This window comes from Thunnus albacares, chromosome 1 (genome assembly GCF_914725855.1).
Source record: "Thunnus albacares chromosome 1, fThuAlb1.1, whole genome shotgun sequence".
NCBI classification, from domain to species: domain Eukaryota; kingdom Metazoa; phylum Chordata; class Actinopteri; order Scombriformes; family Scombridae; genus Thunnus; species Thunnus albacares.
Window position 1 is genome coordinate 22,559,314 of NC_058106.1, and position 20,784 is coordinate 22,580,097.

The 20,784-nt window shown below is 40.5% G+C and overlaps 1 protein-coding gene across 2 annotated transcripts; it reads left to right on the forward strand.

Annotated features, from left to right (window-relative positions):
• The first annotated feature begins 436 nt into the window (after positions 1–436).
• Positions 437–20,134, forward strand: trim66 (tripartite motif containing 66). 2 transcript variants are annotated; one of them, XM_044350182.1, is made up of 18 exons: positions 437–515; positions 4,417–4,636; positions 5,469–5,682; positions 7,533–7,662; positions 7,989–8,105; positions 8,292–8,406; positions 8,676–8,822; positions 9,502–9,619; positions 9,961–10,796; positions 12,841–13,047; positions 13,691–13,820; positions 13,923–14,004; positions 14,096–14,270; positions 15,545–16,464; positions 16,576–16,699; positions 16,816–16,890; positions 18,049–18,201; positions 18,363–20,134. In XM_044350182.1, exons 2-18 carry the CDS (start codon positions 4,628–4,630, stop codon positions 18,597–18,599), a joined length of 3,789 nt encoding a protein of 1,262 aa, XP_044206117.1. In that variant the 5' UTR covers positions 437–515; positions 4,417–4,627; the 3' UTR covers positions 18,600–20,134. The 2 variants fall into 2 exon arrangements, with proteins under 2 accessions (XP_044206117.1, XP_044206107.1); XM_044350172.1 differs by lacking the exon at positions 437–515 and adding an exon at positions 561–1,066.
• Positions 20,135–20,784: the final 650 nt, after the last annotated feature.

Genomic DNA, 20,784 nt, shown 5'->3' on the forward strand with positions numbered 1-20,784 from the left:
CCCATTTTCAGAGGTTAACATACTAATGTACTTTTTATCCCACTACATTTATTTGACAGCTATAGTTACTGGTTGCTTTGCACAAGATTAAAACCTGTAATAAGCATATAAAATATGATTAATTGTCACATAGCACATTAAACGACATTAAAATGTTGCTTATATGTCAATGCATCAGTAATATTATCCAATTCATTAATATGATATATAATAACGTCACACTATTTTTTTGCTTAGTAAGTATTTTTTTAATACAACTTTTAGCTAAAATAGAGAATTTTCTCATTATAGTATTGCAACTTTTATTTATCAAAAGATATGAATACTATACATAAAGCCATTCTTCTAAACTTTATAAGAATACAGTGTCACGCTACAGCTTTGAGAAACGTCAGAAGTATTGCATGACTATAAAATCTCACGATTAACTGCGAGACTTGCAAGCTCCAAAATTTGGCCGGGCCAAAGAGCGACATCCGATGGGGGGACCGACACTCGGAGCTGCACGGGTCAAGGTAAAAAAAAAAACCCTCTCACTGTAGACAGACACATAGCGCAGGACAGCTGACATGATTGACAGGCTGACAGCAGAAGTTGCTCCGCAGACAGACTCGTCTCCTCTGGACTGAAAACATCCTCACACGCGCTCACACTGATGTCTACTTATTGGTTTTGCATGAGATGTGCACTTGACATATATATATATGTATACACACAGTTTCTAGATGCTTTGTACTGCGTGCTGTCCGTGCGTGCCGACTTTGTGTTTGCAGACTGTCCTCTTGTGTTTTGGATTGCACCACGCACGATGCCATGATAGGGGCGTAATCTCATGCGCACTTTCTAAAAAATAATATCACGCTCAGTGATGCGCTGGAGGTGAAGCTGCCAATGAAACGCAGAGGATGCGGGGGCAGGCACTCTGCAGCTCTGACTGACACCCTTGTTGTTATTAAACGAGGACGCATTAATAAAGTGCTGTCAGACTGACACGTTTATGAACAGGTGGAACATGAACGTGCCATAAGGAAAATCACTGGAAATCCCTAATTCCCACATCTTAACAGTGAGTAATAAGACACAACACTGTATTCATACAGGGATGTATTGTTGTATAGTGATAAATAAGCCTCTGACAGTGACACCATAAATGATGATGGTTGCAAAAATGAAGATGAGCCTGAGTTAAAGCTTCCTCTAAACTTCACAATCACAGTAGAAAGTCTTGAATGTGGCAGATATTATCAGGGGAAAGTTTGCAAAGACATGCCTGTAAATTATGGCTGCACCAGCAATATAGTCTGCATGTTATGATTTTTTGACTGAGTCCACATTCCCTGTGAAAAAAAGCCTGTGAAATAGTAAAAATTCTGGTGTAGAAATACTAAATAAGTTTATTATATTTTATTTATATGTTTATAAAAATGTTGAAAATTCAAATTTAAAGATATGTAGTCTAAAAAACACAAGAATCATCCTTCAAATCTGTTCAGAAGAGTTCAAGAATATCTGATACTAATATCGATGTTTAGGAATAAAAAAATGTAATTGTATATTGGTCAATATTTCCTTAATTTATTTAACATTACACATAATCTAAACATATTTTAGGATCCTTTAGATTTGGTTATTAAATAATTTTGACCATGATATGTACTGAGAGGGACATCTCAACATGCCAGTGCTCGCTGGTGGATGGACTGGAGACACATCTGGTATGTCTGTAATGTCATTTGTTGTTCCATACGGCCCACATGTACACCGATACTGATCTATATCAGCGATAAGCTAAAATTGTTCTCTTATTAAATATCAAAATGCCTGCCATCTGTTTTATGTATTTTCATTGATAATTAACAGTTTTGTTTGGCAGCAGGTAAAATATTGGCACAGATTGTAGTTACATTTTTAGAAATGAACTTGCAAAAAGCTAAATTAACTCTGCATTCATCACTACTTTTTATATCAATATATGAGTAAATTGCTACAAATAATGTGAAAAATATTACTCACAGTGACAAAAACATAGACAAAAGAGAAAAATTATCTGACTCTGCTGCTCTTTGAATCTTTATATCTCATTGTTTCAGTTTCATGGCCCACACTTCTGCTAGTTTGCAGGATGTGCAAATATGTAATTGTTTACTCACACGTTAGCTGACTTTAAAATAACTTCAAGTCCCCGTCCGCTCAAAAAAAAAAATTTCTTCTTGTTTGTTCAGTTGGATATTTGAGCTTCATTGTGCAGAATGATGTTTGTGCAGAGTTTCACACTAGAAGGCTGTTTTCATATTTATCTGCCGAAAGTGGAAAGTTTCTCTGAGCTCACTGAAAATCCAGTTCTAAGGGGCAGGCCTACGAGCAGGATTTGTGACATCACAACTAATTTTGATGCCAATCCTGGTCCAATATTCAACTTACCCAAGTGTGATGTGGAAACTTGAAGCCTCCAGTGCACAAACACTGGTAATAGTCTTTACAGTGAAGTAGGAGACATCTTGTGTCCAGCAGTTACGTTTTTTAAATGAACAATATTTGCATCTTCATAGATTCATAGATTCTGAGAGTTTTTATTGAGAAAGAAGGATGTAATGTAATTTTAAGGATTTAAACGTAGTAATTATACTTTTTTGTGGAAAAAACATATCAGACACACATTATTGTTCAAAGCAGAGTATTTTTATATGTCTTAATACATGTCTGGAGGGGATCTTTATAAGAGCGAGAATATGTCAGAGCTGTGTGTCTCAGCTTGTGTTAAACTTCTTCTGGCCTCCAGTAGCCAAACAATAAATGGCTCTTTTAACTGCATGATGCAGGTTATACTAAGTTTTAAAATAGAAGATCTCTGAATGCACAAGAGTGAGGTGTCACAACAAAGAAAGTGAAGCTGCAGTAACAAGCAGGACAAGCAAGTGGATCTGCTTTAACCGTTTGACAGGAGGCATGGTGAGATCCCATCAGCTGTAGCAGTTCAAGCACCCCATGAGTACAAAATATTTAGTGAAAACATCTCATAACAGTCCAGTTTCTGTGTTAAACTTACAGTGACCGAAGCTGACATCTTGAGCCAAGTCGGTCACCAGGAGTTATTATCATTCAGTAAGGATTTCTTTACAATTTAAACTGATAAGCAGAAGACTAGTGAAGACTCTTTTCTGTGGATGAATTCCTTGGCAGAACAGAAAGTGAGTTGTCTGAGGAGAAAAATGGTAAAATGTCTTAATATTTTAAGACTGGTTGAAGATAATCCTGCTTCCTCTGTGATCTCATCAACCTAATGTTAATAGATGTTACATAGGGGTACTTTCAAGGGAGAGATCACTGCGCAGGTTTCTATTATTGTGACATCTCTTGAGATGGCATGCATAACTGGTGCCAGGTTCACTTAGCTGTGCAGGGAAGCTGGCGGGAGGTTTCTGTTTGAAAGATAAATGCATGGAGAGTGCAGTGAAAGTATGTGCGCAGTCTGAAGATGCTACAGAGCTGAGTGAACAGGAGGCAGCGTGCACTACGACTGACTAATTGTGTTTCAAATTGGGTCTTTGAGTGCACAATGGGGAATGGGATTGCTCTAAGCTCCCCACTGAAGCACCCAAGGATGAGAAAGTTGTCAGATTTGTAGGTCAGGCTGCAGGGGTTGTTGTCAGGCAGACTTGCTCACAGCTTCGATGTCACAGCGGTTTGATTTTGGGCTATATTTGATGGTGGGTGTGTGCTTTAAGTTTCGACTGGTTATAACAGTGTCCTGTTCCCTGTTCCTTTTTTCAAGTTTCATCTGCAAAAGAGAACAGTTGCGTGTTTTGCAGATATACAGTCAGAGTATCGTAGCATTATCCTCTCTGTGTCTAGATTTTACAATTAGCTCATTTTTTTTGCTCTTATGGTATTTGCTGTTCATTTTCTCTAACGTGCTGTTTGAAAATCTTAATTGATTTCACAGTGTTAGAGGGAATTACAGGAGTGTAGCCTAGTCCCATCTGGAGCTTATCAGAGCCTGACCCGGTTTTGGTGTGCTACGTTAGCGTGCAGCTCCGCTGGGACCTGTCCCCTCCTCGTGCTGACAAAGGGATGAGGAAGAAGGCCACAGCCAGCCCAGTATAGCCCAAAACAACCTGAGCCTCACATCACCTAGTCCTGCCTCACACTGCTTGCTCTAAAGACCTTAACAGTGCTTACAGTACAATTCTTCCCTCCTTCCTCATTGTAGGTCACTTGGTCTTCCTTCCTTCATTTTGGAAAGCGCTTCCGGGGATATTTTGCCCTACAAAAAAATAATTATCTTATCTCCCTAATTCCCAATTATTATGCACAGGCTTATTTAAAAAAAAAGGATTAGATTTTCTCCCTTTTTTGGTGGCTGCACCAGCGAGCAGGGGATGAATTTGAATGTGACACTCCTCTCCTCCGCTGCAGCGAGGGGGTCCTACACATGGATGAACTGGGGGAGGAGAGAGCACAGTGAGGCTGTCATGTAAGCCGTCTCCTCTGAGGCCACCTCTCGGTGCGCACTGCTTCCTGCCTCAGGTAGAAACCTCAGTGTTTCTGTTGCTGAGGCGTCAGACTGCTCGCTCTCCTCTCCTCTCCCTCCCACTGAGAAGGCGACTCCACTCTCCAAGGCACTGAAATGGACAAGGTAAGGTATTTATTTTAGCGTTGTTTCCTATCTTGATTTTAACACTCTTTTTTTCTGACACAACTAGAGGTTGTTTCTTTTTGTGCAGCAGTTTCTTAATTTTGCACTGTTGATCCTGTGCTTGAACCCCTTCAGGGCAAACTGGGGCCTTTTTGTGTGAAGTTTGCATGCTTCTTATGTTTGTGTTGGTCCCTTCTCACCCCGTCAAACTAGTCAGATATTAGGAAAACCCCTGTTGTTGCCCTTTAAAAAGGCACAGTGTTTAAAACTGGAGTTGGGTGCTGCTCAACTGCAGAGGATGAATTTCTCCACAGGGAGTAATGAAGTATAACTTAGGTGAAAATGACTTTACTGTGCATCATCTTACAAGATTTCTGGTGACAGCTTTTGTTCTCTTTTACTGCTTTTATAACAAACTCAGATGTAAACACCAGGGACTACTTTTTTGATAATGACTATGAAAAATTATTCTTTGATTTCTTATTTGAACAGAATTTATATCCTCTGTTTTTAATGTTTGACATCATAATGTTGAAATGCTTATGGTTGAAAAATTAAATCAGTTTCTAAATTATAGTACACCAACAATGCTCCTGCACAAGTTCAGTTTTATCACGGTGAGGTTTCACTCATATGCTTCTGAAAGTCTCCGAGGCATGCATGAGCAAAGAAAACAACAACTCTCTGGGGTGTGATCTAGCCCAAAGTAAGGTGCGAACACGTATGTTTCTGACATATGCCACCTCCTCTTTTTATCACTTGGCCCTGTGTGTGTGTGTGTTCAGTGTATACTATATTTTCAACACGAGGTTATTCTTTGTGTGTCTATCAGAGCTGCTCAGAGTGTTCAGAGCCAACACTTGCACAGAGCCTGTGTACACTCTGCAACAAGTGGTTGTGTTACCAGTGCACAGATGCACATCAGCATCAGAGAGCCACTTCAACTTCCCAGTACACAGACTTGCACCAACAACAGAGGCCCAGTGCTGCCCAGTGTCCCGACATGCACCAGAGAGGCTCCAGCTCCCTGCCTCCGACTGGACAAGGCAAGCATGGCTATTTACATACTTCAAGAGTGTGTTACCTCCACTCTCCAGGCCAGTATGACAGATTATTAGTGGGGCTGTACAGTCTGTCTCTCCCCTTGTCATCTGAGACAACTGCTTTGTTTTCTTTCTTGTGCCCTGTCTGTTTGTTAATCATGTGTCAGTAGGAACCATTGCAATGAATTATGCATGATGGCAACGATGGTTGATAATCGTTCCTGGAGATCCCTGTTTTATTGCACCTTTATTTAACACGTGGCCCAGATTCTTAGGGGCCTGCATGATTTAATTTTTTCTAATATTAGTGTGTTGCTATTTAAAGACCCTCCAGTATGTGTGGCAGCTTTGTACCCAGCTGCTTTTGCAGATCTTCTCAGCACTAGTTATCAAATCATAATAAAAGGACCGTAGATGCTTTATTGTGATGTGGGAGTGTTACTGTTTGGTTTGTATATTTGTGAGAAAAGCAGTGTGACTGCGCTTATAGACAGGATGTGGTCAGTCACGTTGGGTTTTCTGCACACAGGATGATGCTCAGCTCTCTACCACAGATCTGTGATAAGCAGCCATATACAGGCAGGAGGGGGGTTGGTTGAGGTGAGGCGGCCAGCAGAGAGCAGTAGGGCTGCGTTCATTAGCCTTAACCAGCTATTGTTAGATTAACGTTCTGTGGGCCAACAGTTTCTACAGTGACCTATTTAAAAAGGTGTGAAAGATGTTTTTGAGTGTGTGCCTTGGTATGTGTGTGGTTGCTGTTGCATCAAAAATGGATTGGACAGCACTGAAATATTATGCACTCACATCTTGGTCACTCAATACTCTTTTAAACGGTCCCCCTGCAACCTCAACTTGCAGCCTAATTTCCCACAATTGTATCATCCTTGCATCAAAGTACAGATCAAGGCCAGCCTTAATATTACATGCATGCCAATATAAATCATCATTTTACTTTTACCCACCTACTGTTTTGCCTGTGGGATTCTTCACCATATAGAAGTGTCACAGACTGCTTATACTGTGAAAAGTTTCATGATTTTAAACATGTAATAAGTGTATCAATAGATTAGACCTTTGCCTTTCAGTCATTTTAACAAACCCCTGTGGAAAAAAAATGTCCAGGTACAATTCCTGGCAGATTATACAACTGAAACCTTAAAAACATGCTGTCTACATATCTTCAAAGTATAGTCTAGCAATCCAAGCATGTAATAAATCCTTGAAAATTTAATGTCCAAATTCCTTGCAAGGTTCTAGCAATCAAAAATAGACCATCGGTTTTTACAGGGTGCTCCAGCGATTTTGGTATTGCACTTCAATAATGTTCCGACTTGCAAGAGACAGATTTTTAAAAGAATGGCCAAAATGGCCAGTGGCAGAGCCTGAAATATCCTGACTTTTAGTATCAGCTTTAGGTCAAACCCCAAAAACACATTTCCCATAATGTGACTCAGTAGTGTCTTTAGTTTAGAGCCTCCCTGCCTGGTAAATGTCTTTGTCATTCAAAGTCTTTGTCCCAAGTTTGTAAAGGGGTTTTCTGTTACAGTTTTGTACACTCCAAGCCTAAGCAGATAACCTTTGCTGACACCACAATGATGTCATCGGGGTAATTTTTCTGACTGAGCCCCTCAAGATCCAGAGACATTATAAAGCTTTTTTCACTTTTTCAAATATGCTTAAAATAGTACCAGTACAAGCATGTGTTCTCCCCAAATGTGTTCTCAGCTTTTGCTTACACGCTGCACACTTATGGCGCTCTTCTAGCTGTGGGTGTGAATTGCTTGTCGACTGTTGCTAATACTCAACGCTCTCTCCTTCCTTCCTCCCTCCCCTCCCCCCCGTCTGTTTTTTAGGCCCGGGGTCGTATCCTTGTTCCCTCCTCATGTGCCACTCTCACAGACAGGAGCCCTTGGAGCTGTTTTGTGAGTCATGTGACCTTCTGTGCTGCAGCAGCTGTCACCTGTCCTCCCACAAAAACCACAGGTCAGTCCTCTGACACCCAGCACAAGGACACTGCCGAGAAGGGCTAACCACAGGTTAAAAACTTCCTCTGAGCAACAGCACTCTCTAAACGCCCTGTCACTTTTATCATCACTATCTGCATACACTACCCTTGGCCCGCCTAATGCCTTTTAAGTATTCATACACTTTTGTTTTCTGTGATGTTATAGTACAGTAGTTGCCTCTAAGGTCACCTGCATAATGTCTTGTCCCCAGGAGAAACAAATTTAATTCCGGTGTTCTTCGAGGAATAAATTAATGAACTTTCTATCTGGCTGATGCTGTGATCTTGTGCCTCTCATGTTCAGGGTGGTGCAGATTGGGAAGGCCCTGCAGGATCAGCAGTGGTTGTTTGAGAGCCTGATGGTGCAGGTGGAGGAGAGGAGGTCTGCAGTGGAGAACAATGCCAAGCAGATAGAGGACAGGTTGGTTTAGACTCAAAAAAATACTTAAATCTGAGCAGCATCTGTCACAAAAACTCAAAAATTGAACAGTGTTGAATATAGAAAACTAATGCATAAATTAATGTCTGGAATGGTGCTAAAATCTTCTGCATCTGAGATTTTTCTGCTAGGAGTGAGACATTTATTTTCTCTTTTCTGTCTTTGTAGAGTTCATGGAGTAAAGATTGCACACAGGAAGGCGGAGAACCAGATTAAAATGGCAAAGATGATTATGATGAATGAGCTTAACAAACGAGCCAACCTATTAATAGAGCAACTGGAGGTAATTACTGTCTCTCTTTCTTTCTTTCTTATTGTTCAGCCAGTCGTGAATCTGAATGTAAAGAATCAGTAACCGTTGTGATGCAATCAGTCTTGAAAGCAAGCAAATGCGAGTCCAAAGTAATCTGTCAAAGCTGCTTAATCCAACATCTCAGGAACTATATCTGTCAAAAAAAACACAGAGCCATTGATTAGTCCACAGTCTAGTCATGACTCTCTGTGTGTGCCAGTGATTACACATAACTGTATGCATTTTATTGGTTCTTGCAGAAAATCTCAGAGGACTTCCAGCAGCGTCTGGAGGACCAGCTGCAGGGGGCAATAGAGATGTGTGGCCAGCTGGACCATGTGCAGAAGTTCATCACCTGGGCTACAACTCACCATTGCAGAGGCCCGGTGCTCTTCAGCAGGGCACTGGTATGCTGACAGGCCAGTCAACAGATGGCCAGTGTCTTACTGTAACACACACAGTCCTATGAGGAAGCAGTAATTCATTTCTGTGGGGAAGAAGAAAAAAAACCCAGTGCCTCTTTTTTATTCCTCATTAGTAGTTACGTGAAGTCAGTTAAAGGGATTGTTAAGCCTGCTGTTTTAGCACACGTCAAATGGACTAAGTGTAGGTTTATTTTTAAAGGGGAACTCCACCATTTATACTCATAAAGGTCAGTTTACTAGCCACACAGAGTACTACTCAGCCTGTTTTACAATGTATTCTATATCTCTGGAGGACCTTTGTCAGTGTTGAAAACACTGTTGTCTGGTTTTTATGGAACTTGATCCACATGAGGGACAAAAAGTTAGAATATCTTTGCTTCTCTGCTTCAATTTTGAGAATTCTCTTTTAAAGTTGTCTCTTGTACTTTATGGAAGTGCAGTACTAAAGTGCGACTACTCTTTTAACCTAAAGTTGAATGTTAGATATCTGTATTATTGGCGTTTGATCCCAGTGGCTTGAGTTTCAACGAAAATCATAAATCATTGTCTTTCCAGGTGTGTGTTGAATGCTCATCCGTAATTTTACTATGGAAGTCAGTGATGACATTTGAATACAGAAGTCTCTGAAATGCAATATAGAAAATATATATTCTTCTTTCAGATTTCACTCCAGATGCAGCAACTGCTTGAGCCATCACTTCACCCCGACTCTTGGAGTCCCGTGAAGATCAAATTCAACTGGGATGCTAGTTACTGGACGAAGCAGATTTCCTCTTTAGGTAAAATGAATGTCGTTGAAGCAAGCTGGAATATTACAATACTACATGATGAATTCTCACCAATCAAAATCGAAGTAATGCATTAGAATAAAAAAATGAAATGTTTTGCATGACAGAATTCAGTGAATTTCTTAAAGGTTTTTAAAAATGTTTATGATGAAATTGTCAGTGTTTCTGATTTTGTTTTCAGTATCCTATTAATATTTTTTTTTGCAAAAGGAGATCCCTACCCATTCAACAGGACTTTATACAATGTAGTTATTACTATTAATATTATTTTATGCATGACCTATGCCATGTTGTTTTTGAACACAGCTCTTAATGTGACTGTTGCTCTGCAGGCCAACTGACTGTTGAGGGAGGAAACTTCACCTACCCTCAGGGTTTGGCCTGCTCCAGTATTCTGAGGCCGCAGCCTATCACCTGCTTGGCTCTGCCGTCTGTGTGTCACAGAGGACTAGAGTCAGGCTGTGGGTACCAGACCTGCTATGAGTCCCAGATGTGTTGCCTGCATGGTATTCCCTCTCAGCCAGATCTGCCCAGACTGGACAAAAGCCAGCTGGGAGCCACAATTTACAACTCCAGCTGTGTTCAGCCCACCCTTCTCGCTGCCTCCCTGCACCAGAACCAGCAGCTCCAGAGGTGCTGGGACCCAAACAGCTCCTCAGCCTTACAACCATCCTCACAATCATCCCCTGTCGCGATGATCCAGCTCAATTGCAGTCGTGCATCCTCATCCCAGCCACAAGCCGCTGCCTCCCAGCCCCTGTCTCAGACTAAATCTTATCTCTATCACCAACACCAGAGGGAAGCTCTATCAGACAGCCAGGCTCAGCCAAGTGCAGACCGTAGCAGGCCAGGCCGGGGCCAAATGCATGGCCAGCGTCAGGGGAAGGTGCCCACTAGCACAGCTCTGCAGCAGGAGCTCAGTCACACAGCTGTGGACCGAGATGTGATGACTGAAGAGAACTGGGAGGAAAGATGCAGAGTTGAGGAGACTCGCGGACAAACAGCAGCGGTTGAACGTAGAGAGCTACTGGATGAGGAGCTGCAGCAGAACAGGAGGGAGCAAAGTCCTGTCCAACAGCAACATCACTTCCAATTTTCTCCAGCAGCAGAGCTGAGAAAAGAGAGGACAAGACCTACACTGATGCTCAGAGACCACAGAGATGGCAGGGTGAGAGATTAAGTTAACAAAACAGCTTGACTGATACTGGATATTGGCAATAAATCTATTTTTTAGCTACCATTAAAAATTGTTTTGGCAAGGATCTCTCAAGTTTGTTTTGGCAGACATATAGTAATATTTGTAACAGTTATATATGTATCTTTGCTGGGAATAAAATTATTATAGACACCTAAAATTAGCAAAACTAATACAACAAAAATGCATTTAACAAGAAAAATAAGGGATAAATTCAGCCTGTAAAATATTCATGTACTGTAATTTCTCATTTAGCCAATATATGCCCTGCAGATTGGTCAGGCTGTACTTAACAGCACATCAGTATATAAAATACATTGTTCTGGTTGGAATAAAATTTCATAGTCATGTAGTGAAGCAGCATAGTTATGAACATCATTTAAAAATTTGGCAACAGCAGCTGCTGTGAGATCAAAGTAAGGCATGCGGTGGGACTTTCTGTACCTTGGTCTTCAATTTTTCATTTCACACGTGGTTCTGCAAAGTTTCTATGGGCACAAGAAGTTTCAACACAGCTCACATCTCATGATATGGTAAAAACCACAGAACTCTGTTTACAAACACCTCTCAAAACCACAGTGCATCGGTCAGGTTCAAGCTCATTTCCTATGAAACACAGAAATTCAAACACTTCCTGAGAAAACACAAGCAACAAGACAGGCTGATTAATAGGCAACAAAGCCTAATTTGGAAATAGTACCATTAAGTGACAAATGCCATTTAAGTCAACACAAAGCCAGTAAGAAAATGTTATATTTATGGGAAGCAGTTATTTTATTTATTTCTGAAAAAAAGAGAGTGTTGAATCCAAGGCAGGACTATATGTTCACTATTAATTATAATCCATTAACGACCGAAACTAAAAGAAAACTGTTTATTTTAATGCCAGAATGATGACTTCCCACAGATGACAGCTAGTCTGAAAACAGATGGTACAACAGAAAAATGCTTCTTCTTTTATGAAGAAAGGGTGACAGGAAAACAAAGAGCTGCTCTGACAATTAAAGTTGAGCTGTTTATAGCAAAGCATCCTAGAAACCAGGAGAGCACTGTTCAACATAATCATACTTCATGTCAGAGATTTGAACAACCGCATAATCGCCTCTCTAAAAATCCTCAAAATGTCCGATTACAAACACAAATATCTATTGTCTTTACGTTTTCAAGTCACATCATCTGAAAATGACATGAAACCACTTGGGTGCAGTCATTTACTGTATGTACTTAACCTGTCATTAATGAGTCGCTAAGGGAATAGTGGGAGCTGCCAGTTTGATTTCAGCTCTGGTTAGCGCTCTGAGATAAATTCCAACACCCCCCACCCCCATTGTTCCAGAGAGAAGGATTATAGTCTATTTTCCTCCACAGTCACAATCTTGCGTACCTCTCCCGAGGGGCATGGATCAGGTAAGTGTTTTAATCGCATGATACTTAAGAGCACATGCTCTGTTGTCAGCCTGGCCTGAATATGTATGATCGTACACTAGAAAAAGAAAAAAGAAAAAAGAGGGGACGCTTTAAAAGAACTGGTGTGAAATGATTTGTCAGCCCTCCTGCTTACATTAGCTGAAGACAAGGCTGATGTGTGTAAAGGAGCTTTTTGGGATACTTGCATTAATTAAATTGAGGAGGAGGAGAGTGGAGTAATAAGTGATTTGCAGTTGGCTTAATCAAAGGGCCACACTGCAACCCGAATGGTATATTTACATATGATAATTGGTGTTGTAACCAATCCTTTCATTGCCTGTACAATAACAGTAATATATGCAGCCATGTTTATAAGGATTGAGTTGTTTTGAATTAGTCTTAGAATAGGCTCTGAGTGATGTTTTTGTTAATTTAGTGTGTGCCTGTGTGTGTGTGTGCGTCCGTATGTGTGCCTAAGTGACACTCAAGGTTGTTTCCTGTGTGCTCCTTCTCTCTCCTCTCTGTTGTTAAGGGCATGAACAGGTGCATCTGTGCACGTGATACAGCTTGAAACCGCTGCTCAATTTTGTATGTTTTCTGCTCCTGACAGAGATCCACGTCCCTGGAGGTGTCCATGACAGCCCACGAGTGTGGATCTGACGTACAGAGCAGCAGGCTCAGCCCTAGTTCAGTGTGCGCGAGGAGGAAGAGACGCTCCCAGAGCATCCCGGCAGAACTGGCAGCCCCATCCACCAGGCCTTACACTGAAAGGCCCACAGGATGCACTCCCAGCCTGGAAGCAGGAGCTGCACATAAGGTATCAAAATATAATCATGCATGGGGAGGAACTGAAGCTCTGCTGTCAGGAAGAATAGAGGTGATTCCCACAGAGAGAGCAGATATTCCAAAAGTAAACTCGCAGTAGTTGACAGAACTTGCTCAGTTGTCATGGACTTGTAGATGTTCAAATTTCGATATTTTCTGACCACTTTAAGGTCTTCTTGTCCATGTTAAATAATAAAGACGAGAAAAATGGAAATTTGAACATCTATAATTTCATGACAGCTGGACAAACTCCATTTGCCAATGAAGCTCATGTGATTGTAAGCTCCAGAACAGCCACTAAAGAGACCTTGTGGTGAGTTTGTTTTCTCAACTGCTGTGTCTGAGGTTGAGAATGAAATCTGCCTTTAGCTTCAGATTTGATCCAAATATATATTTTATAACACTTCAGTCAGGGGAAAACGAGTAGTAGTGGCTCCAGTTTTGGCAATGTTTGTATTTTAATACTTAATTTGAAAGATAACATGCTTCTATAACCACCTACAAAACCCTTTACAAGTCAGTGTTTGGATGAAACCCTCCCACTGTGGTCATGTTATGAGTAAAGGCAAGTTCTTCTCAGCCTGAGAAGTTTTTACAGTAATACAAGTTTTACATGATGTCTGTTTTGTTCCTAGTTTGCTGGTAAGGATCCCAGGCAGAGGAGAGCTTCAGATGGCGTGCTTTGTGTTGTCAAGGAAACTTCGTTTGACATGGCCCCCTCCAGAGGCTACCGGTCTCCATTACTGTCCTATAAGACAGAGCCAGGTGCTGGAGAATTGCTTTCAACCATTTACTTACATCTTTGATTAAACAAAATACAGAGTTTGTGATTACATGCATCATACAATACATCTTCCTCTTTAATAGATCACTGTTTTACTTATGTAAATGAAGAGATTGACTATGAAGCCAAGGAAAAGTGCAGGGTGTCACGAAACAGTCACAACAGGTACGTATTGTAAAAACATCTGTCTGTGCAAAAAAAAAGTCATGAAAATAAGTTGTAGTTTTCATTATTTGTTGTCTGCTTGCCTCTAAAGCAACATAGATGTTCAGAAGGACTTGGGAAGGCCCAGGGTTCCAATGGTTTGCTTAGAGCGCCTCAAAATCCTTGTGTCTCAACTCCCTCCACATGGAAGACGGCAGAGTGACCCTTTACCTGCCAGCACGACAGAGAAGAGTGAAAGTTTGCTGCAGCAGAGGACCTGGCATGATGTAAGTATATCTTATTAATTTTTATACAGTAAAGGCAAGATTAAGATCATTTGAATTTACTGAGCTCATAGGACTTGGTTTTACAATCTTGTATTGTAATCAGCAATCATTCAGTGAGTGGGGCTAAGGGGTAAACCATAGACTGTGTAAAAATAATGGACGTAGCCACCATGACGTCATGGGAGTTTGCGGACTCCTGTTTCAAAGCCTGGAGTTTGGCATTTTGTGATGAGAAGTGACCATATTTGGACGAGAGTGTGGAGCTGGGGAGGAGCTCTCCAGGGTCCAAATACAGCACCTCATGCACCCCCGTGGTAGCGACTTGTCAATCATAAAGTTGCAACGCTCTGAAGCATACCCTGCTTGATCGTCTATTTTACTCTAAATGGAGCCATAATTTACAATATGAACATCATGCTGTATTGAAGAAGACTTGAAACTAGCGATTGAGACCATAAACCCATTAGGAAAGTGTTTACTGAGGTAATAAAAGAAGTAGGGTCGTTTTCTCATAGACTTCTATACAAACAGACTTCTTTTTTGGAGCCGGTGGAGTCACCGCCTGCTGGCCATTTCAAGAGAATGCAGGTTTAAGGCACTTGTGCACTGGCCTGATTTTTCATATATTTTAACAGAAAAACACTAAAGATATGATTATTGAAGTATATTGAAGTAGTATTTTTTTCAATTAAAGGCAATATTTTTTCATCCCTGTCAAAATGTGCTTTTAAGTGACATGACATCATATTATGAAATACCCATGTCATGCTGAGAGCTGACCAAGTTCAATACTTTTTGAAGTAAAAAAACTACTTTTGAATATCGAAAATTGTTGACATTAAAAGTTACATTCTCGTTTACTTATTTTTGATCAGACAGTTCCTGATTTTAATCAGGAACTGTCTGCGATGATCTTGCGATGAGACAACATTCAACATTTGAGAACTGTTGCTTCTTTTGTTAACAGAAAAAAAAGTGCTTTCAAATGATACATAAGGTTTACACATTTGCAAATTATTCTTGTTTGGTCTTGGAAGGCAGTTTAGATCAATACAAAAATGATTTCAGGGTTTCATCCCCCGTAGATGATGTAAATTGTTTCCTACAGTGTTGGGGTGATTGCTACAAATTATTATTTTATTTCATACATCTTAGAAATCACTGAATATTCTAGTTAACATGCTGTTAAGAGGTTTTATAAATAGATTTTAGACAGCATCAAATATCAAAAATAATAACTCTCCTCTCCTCTCTTCTCCTTGTTATAAATGTAGGGTATAACTGGAGGCTCTGAGACCATGAGGACCACACACTCAGTCACAGCGCCACCATATGCAGAGCGACAAACTTGCAATCAGTCTACCACACACATAACCAGCAGTGAGTTTGACACCCGAGGAAGACTCAGCACTCGCACAGTATCTACACTGCCATCCACTGACCCTGAATATGTGCCACAGGGTTGCTCTGCACTTGATCTGGACTCGGACTCTGATCCCAGGTCAGTCTCAGAAGTAGCAGTTGTTTCTCTGGTAGATCCAGACTGTAACACACAGCTAGACTCAGATGCATCACCAGAGTCTGACTTAAACGCAGAGTCTTCATCTGAGGCTGAACTTGAATGTCTGGCTGCGGAGAAATCAGCAGCTGCAGGGGCAATGGGGCCCCGTGAGGAAACTCACATTGTGGGGGATTCAGAGCCAAGTCTTGAATATGAGGCAGACCCAGAGTCAGATGCAGGAGCGGGATCTGAGGATGTCCAAGGGCTGGACGCTGATGCAGAATCAGGCGATGCTGAAACCGAGTCAGATGTCCAGCCTGAATACGATCCCAGTTTTCAGGCAGAAACTGATTCTGACGTTGTATCCGATCAGCCACTGGACTCTCAGGGCTCCTTGGAGTCTGAACTCGACATTGAATCTGAACCTGAACTGACAACAGACGACCCACAACCGCTTCGCTCTGACCTGGAAGAGGAGTCCCACATTGGACCTAGTCAGAGGCCGCTTCTAATCGCAAACCCAGTCCTGCAGAGGGGGAGGGAGGAAGTCCAACCTGAGCAGGACAATGCAGAGATGGAGAATGAGGACTTCTGCGCTGTGTGTCTGATCGGCGGGGACCTGCTGTGCTGTGATCGCTGCCCAAAAGTCTTTCATCTGTCTTGTCATATCCCGTCTCTACTAAGCTTCCCTTCGTAAGCTTCTTATGTTCTCACCTGAAATACAAATGTTCACTGCAATCCTCTCATGTCCTATTAAACTGTTTATGTGAAGCTGTTATTGTTAACCTTTCTTATCCTGCTCAGAGGTGACTGGGTGTGCAGCCTGTGCAGAGATGTTGTGCAGCCAGAGGTTCAGTATGACTGTGAGAATGAGAGAACGTCGGGGGAACACACATCGGCACATGGACTGTCTGCATGTGACCAGAGAGTAAGTCAAATTTATTAACCATCATTAATAATGGCGGTGATGTTGTGGTGCTGGACATGTTCAGTGTTTTCTGTGATTGAATTTCCTGATTTTTTTCTTTCATGTTTGGTTTGTAGAAATGTGAGCGGCTGACTCTTCTGATCTTCAGTAACATCCTGAGTGCTCCCTTCCATGAGCCTGTCAGTCCACTTGTGAGTGATCGCCCTTTTCTTACAGTCCAGTTACAGTAAAAGCCAACTCCCCTTCATTATCTCATTTATTTGTCATTATACTGTGCCTGTAGCAAAGTAGCATCATGAACAGTTTTTCTCATGTTTCTGCTTACATCAACACACTTTTTATTCATTTTGGGCTCAGAGGGATTGATAACGAGCAAGCTCTACTCAAAGAAATAATTAAGCGTTTTGGGAAATATGCCTATTCATTTCCATGCTGAGAGTTATAGTGGATGAGAAGATTTATACATTAGTATCTGTTCCTTGAATATGAAGCTACAGCAAGCAGGTGTTTAGCTTAGCATAGCATAAAGACTGGATACAGGGGTAGTCTTTGCAGGTTTCCTGGCAATGTTGTTGTGATGACAACACTCCAGGAAGTCATTGGTCCCGCCCAAGATTGCAGTTTTACAGAGGCACAAAGGCAACTGCAATCTGTCATTTTTAAACTTTGATTTTGTCCTGATTAAACAAACAAGATATAACATGTTAATTGGTGAGGTTTAGGTGGTTTTTCTTAAATTTGCACAGAACCAGGCTAGCTGTTTCTCTCTATTTCCAGTCTTTTTCTTTGTGCTAAGTTAAGCTAACTGGCTGCAAAATTGTTTTTTGGCATCTTGGCCTTTATTGACAATCAAGAGTGTAGAGAGAGACAGGAAACAATGGGAGGGAACAAAGGTCTTTCGACTTAATTTTTAGTGTACAGACATGAGAGTGATATCAATCCGTAAGCCTAGTGAAAGAGAATAAGTGCATTTCCCAAAACTATTCCTTAAAGCTAACCTCCTCTTGAGTCCAGTGAGGTTAAAATTGCAACCATTGTTTATCAATGACACTATCAAGACTTGTGTGTGCATCGCTGATCCATCATCGTTTGAGCCATCAGCATATTTAACAAGGAATATTTTATCAGCAGGAGGAAAAAGGATTGACTGATTTAGATTAAGACTCTGTTAGCATGGACGTACAGTAATATTCTTCAAACTGCAGTGGCCTGATTTACGTCAATTTGTTTGATGCATTTTGAAGGCAGAAAGATCTACGAGGCAATTCAGTTTGAATGAGTTAGAGGAAATGAAAGTGGCTGGGTGGATTATATAAAAGTCTCAGATACTTAACTGCTTTCTCATGCAGGCTCGTCATTACTACCAGATCATCAAGAGGCCCATGGACCTGTCTGTGGTCAGGGCCAAACTCAACAAGAAGAATACTCGACATTATAACTCGCCAGACCAGTTTGTTGCTGATGTCTGTCTTATGTTCCACAACTGTGCTAAATTCAATTATGTAAGTTAAAATTTGACGACCTCTGTGTGTATTCAACATATCATTTTACTCATACTGAAATTACAGTCATTATCATGATTATAATTGATCTCAGTTAAAATTGATCATACCTTAAATTGCACTGATCTGTGTGTAACAGCTCTTTCTCTCTCTGACCACAGCCTGACTCTGAGGTGGCCCAAGCAGGACGCAGCTTGGAGGCGTTCTTCACCTCCAAGCTGAAAGAAGTTTTCCCTGACAGAGTTTTCCCTGTGGCTGAGGCGGACAGTGACAGTGACGAGTACGATGAGGCCTACAGGGCCGCTGAGAGTGGTTTCCCCTGGCCGGAGAGGAGGGAGCAGTGTCACAGGAAGAGGAAGAGGAGACACTCTCTCAAGTCGAGGAGACATCACTTCTAACTCAGAGGTGAATGGAGTGCAACCAAGGACACATGAGTATGCTGTATTTATGTGTAATTATACTGCTTTGTTGAGCAGCCTTGGGTGGGGGTGTGGGGGGGTGGGGGGGGTGGGGGGTTTTCATGCCGTAATCTAACAGGAACAATGCAGTATGTTGTGGTTTGCAATAATATCACAGTGCTGCCATCTAATGGCAGCTAAACGTAATGAAACAATATCTTAACAACAACACAAGGCAACTGAACATCCCTGCAGATTTCAGTTGAACATATTACAGAGAGTGAAAAAATGGAGAGTAAAACAAATTTAGGTCACATACTATAAGCTGTGTATTTGAACGCATATCCTGTTGGAGGAAAGGGGTCAACAAACAAGAATCCAGAGTTTGTTGGGTTGCTTCTGCAGCCTGTTATAGAAGAAATTTGATGTTGTAATTGCCACCATCTCATATCATATTTTGCCCATGATACCCCTCTGATGCACTGGAAATTACTTAAATTAATTAAAATCATTTACCTGAAGCTTTACGCTATATTGTACAAAAAGAATGCTGTTGTTGGATGTTTAGTAAACTCACTATGTGTCTTTATTAAGTGGATTTCTTGACTTTTTTTTAGGTGAATATAGCCCTGATTATACACAGCACTTTGAAATATTGTATTTACCACCTTGGTAAATGTTCAACATATTTATACATGTGTAACTGTATAGAAGTTTATTTTATTATATTTGCCCCTTTCTTTTTAGTGACTAAATGATTGCAGGCAATTATCATAGGTTTGATTATTTGATATAATTATCAGTAGCTTTCTTGAAAAGCAGCACTGAATCTGACCCGAATGATGCAGAGAATGAATGATAACCAGTGTTAGACCTCAACAGGTCATGGAAATGTACATGTTTCTGATATGATTCAATATCTGTGGATTCAGATCGAAGAGAACAGTACAGTAACTGTCTGTTAGTTAGAGGTATTAGAGGAAATCTGAGGAAATTGTACATTTAACCATAAATTAAGTTTGTGTACATTTTTGTTCCACCAGTGTTGAAAAAGAAATGTTTCCCTGTTATCTTAAGTATCTCAGGCCTAGTAAGAGTGAAATTGATATCATTCATCATTGATAATTATAAAACTATCCTTGCAATTTGTAGTTACACAGTAGAGAGGAAACATATCATTTTATATTACCCGCTGCTGTAGCACATTTCCTCTTTTTAAACATACTTTAACTTGCTTCCTGCAGCTTAAGATAGAGTTTACTTGACTTTTACAGTTTTACTGCACAAATTATTGTCTGTGCACTCCTTGATTGTTGTCAAGACTAGTGAATATACAGTATATGTAATGTTACTTCCTTTGAAATCAATAGATATAATAGTATTTCCTACAGTATGAAGGAAGACTTATTATACTGTAACTGTACTGACTGTAGTTACTGTCACTGTTTCAGGAGAACAGTCTGGTACATTTTTTTCTCCTTTTTTTTACTGTAACTATGAGCCATAAATGCACATATATGAATATCAATAAAATGCATTCAAGAGAAAATATGTTTCTTATTATTTTGCGTCTGTCATTATTAATCATTATACAATATGTTTCATAAGATGGATGAATGTAAAAGCAAGTTTTTTATGTCCTCATAGATGTGTTATTTATTGTGTCACTGTGTGGCTATCTAATGTATGTGTTTCGTATTTCAGCCATTTATGGGGTTGGATTTATAGTTTTGGGATATTGTGATCTCTTTCAGCTTCATTTACAAAACAAATACATATAATTCTTCTGAATAAAAATAGTGCTCATACATGTTTATTCACATTTTATTTTCCCTTTATTTACTGTGGTAGTAGCTCGAATATGATGACGTATCACATTTTTATGGAGATAATTTATTCTGAACGCATTTCAACACTGTAAGATGTATTCAGATTGTTCAATTTGAATAAAACTCTGTGGACAGATTTGGGTGAGTAGTGGAAAAATAAGAATTTTTGGCTCCCTATAAAAAATCTTCTGAGCTTCATCTTCTAGTCTAATTCCAATGTGTCTGCTCTGATTAAACTCAGTGATAATGATGATATCCAGTGCTGAAATCCCTCTTAGGTACGGGGATAATAAATCCGGTGTGTTTGTGTTGGATGATATAACATGGTTTGGATTTCAGAGTGGTGGAATAGAGGC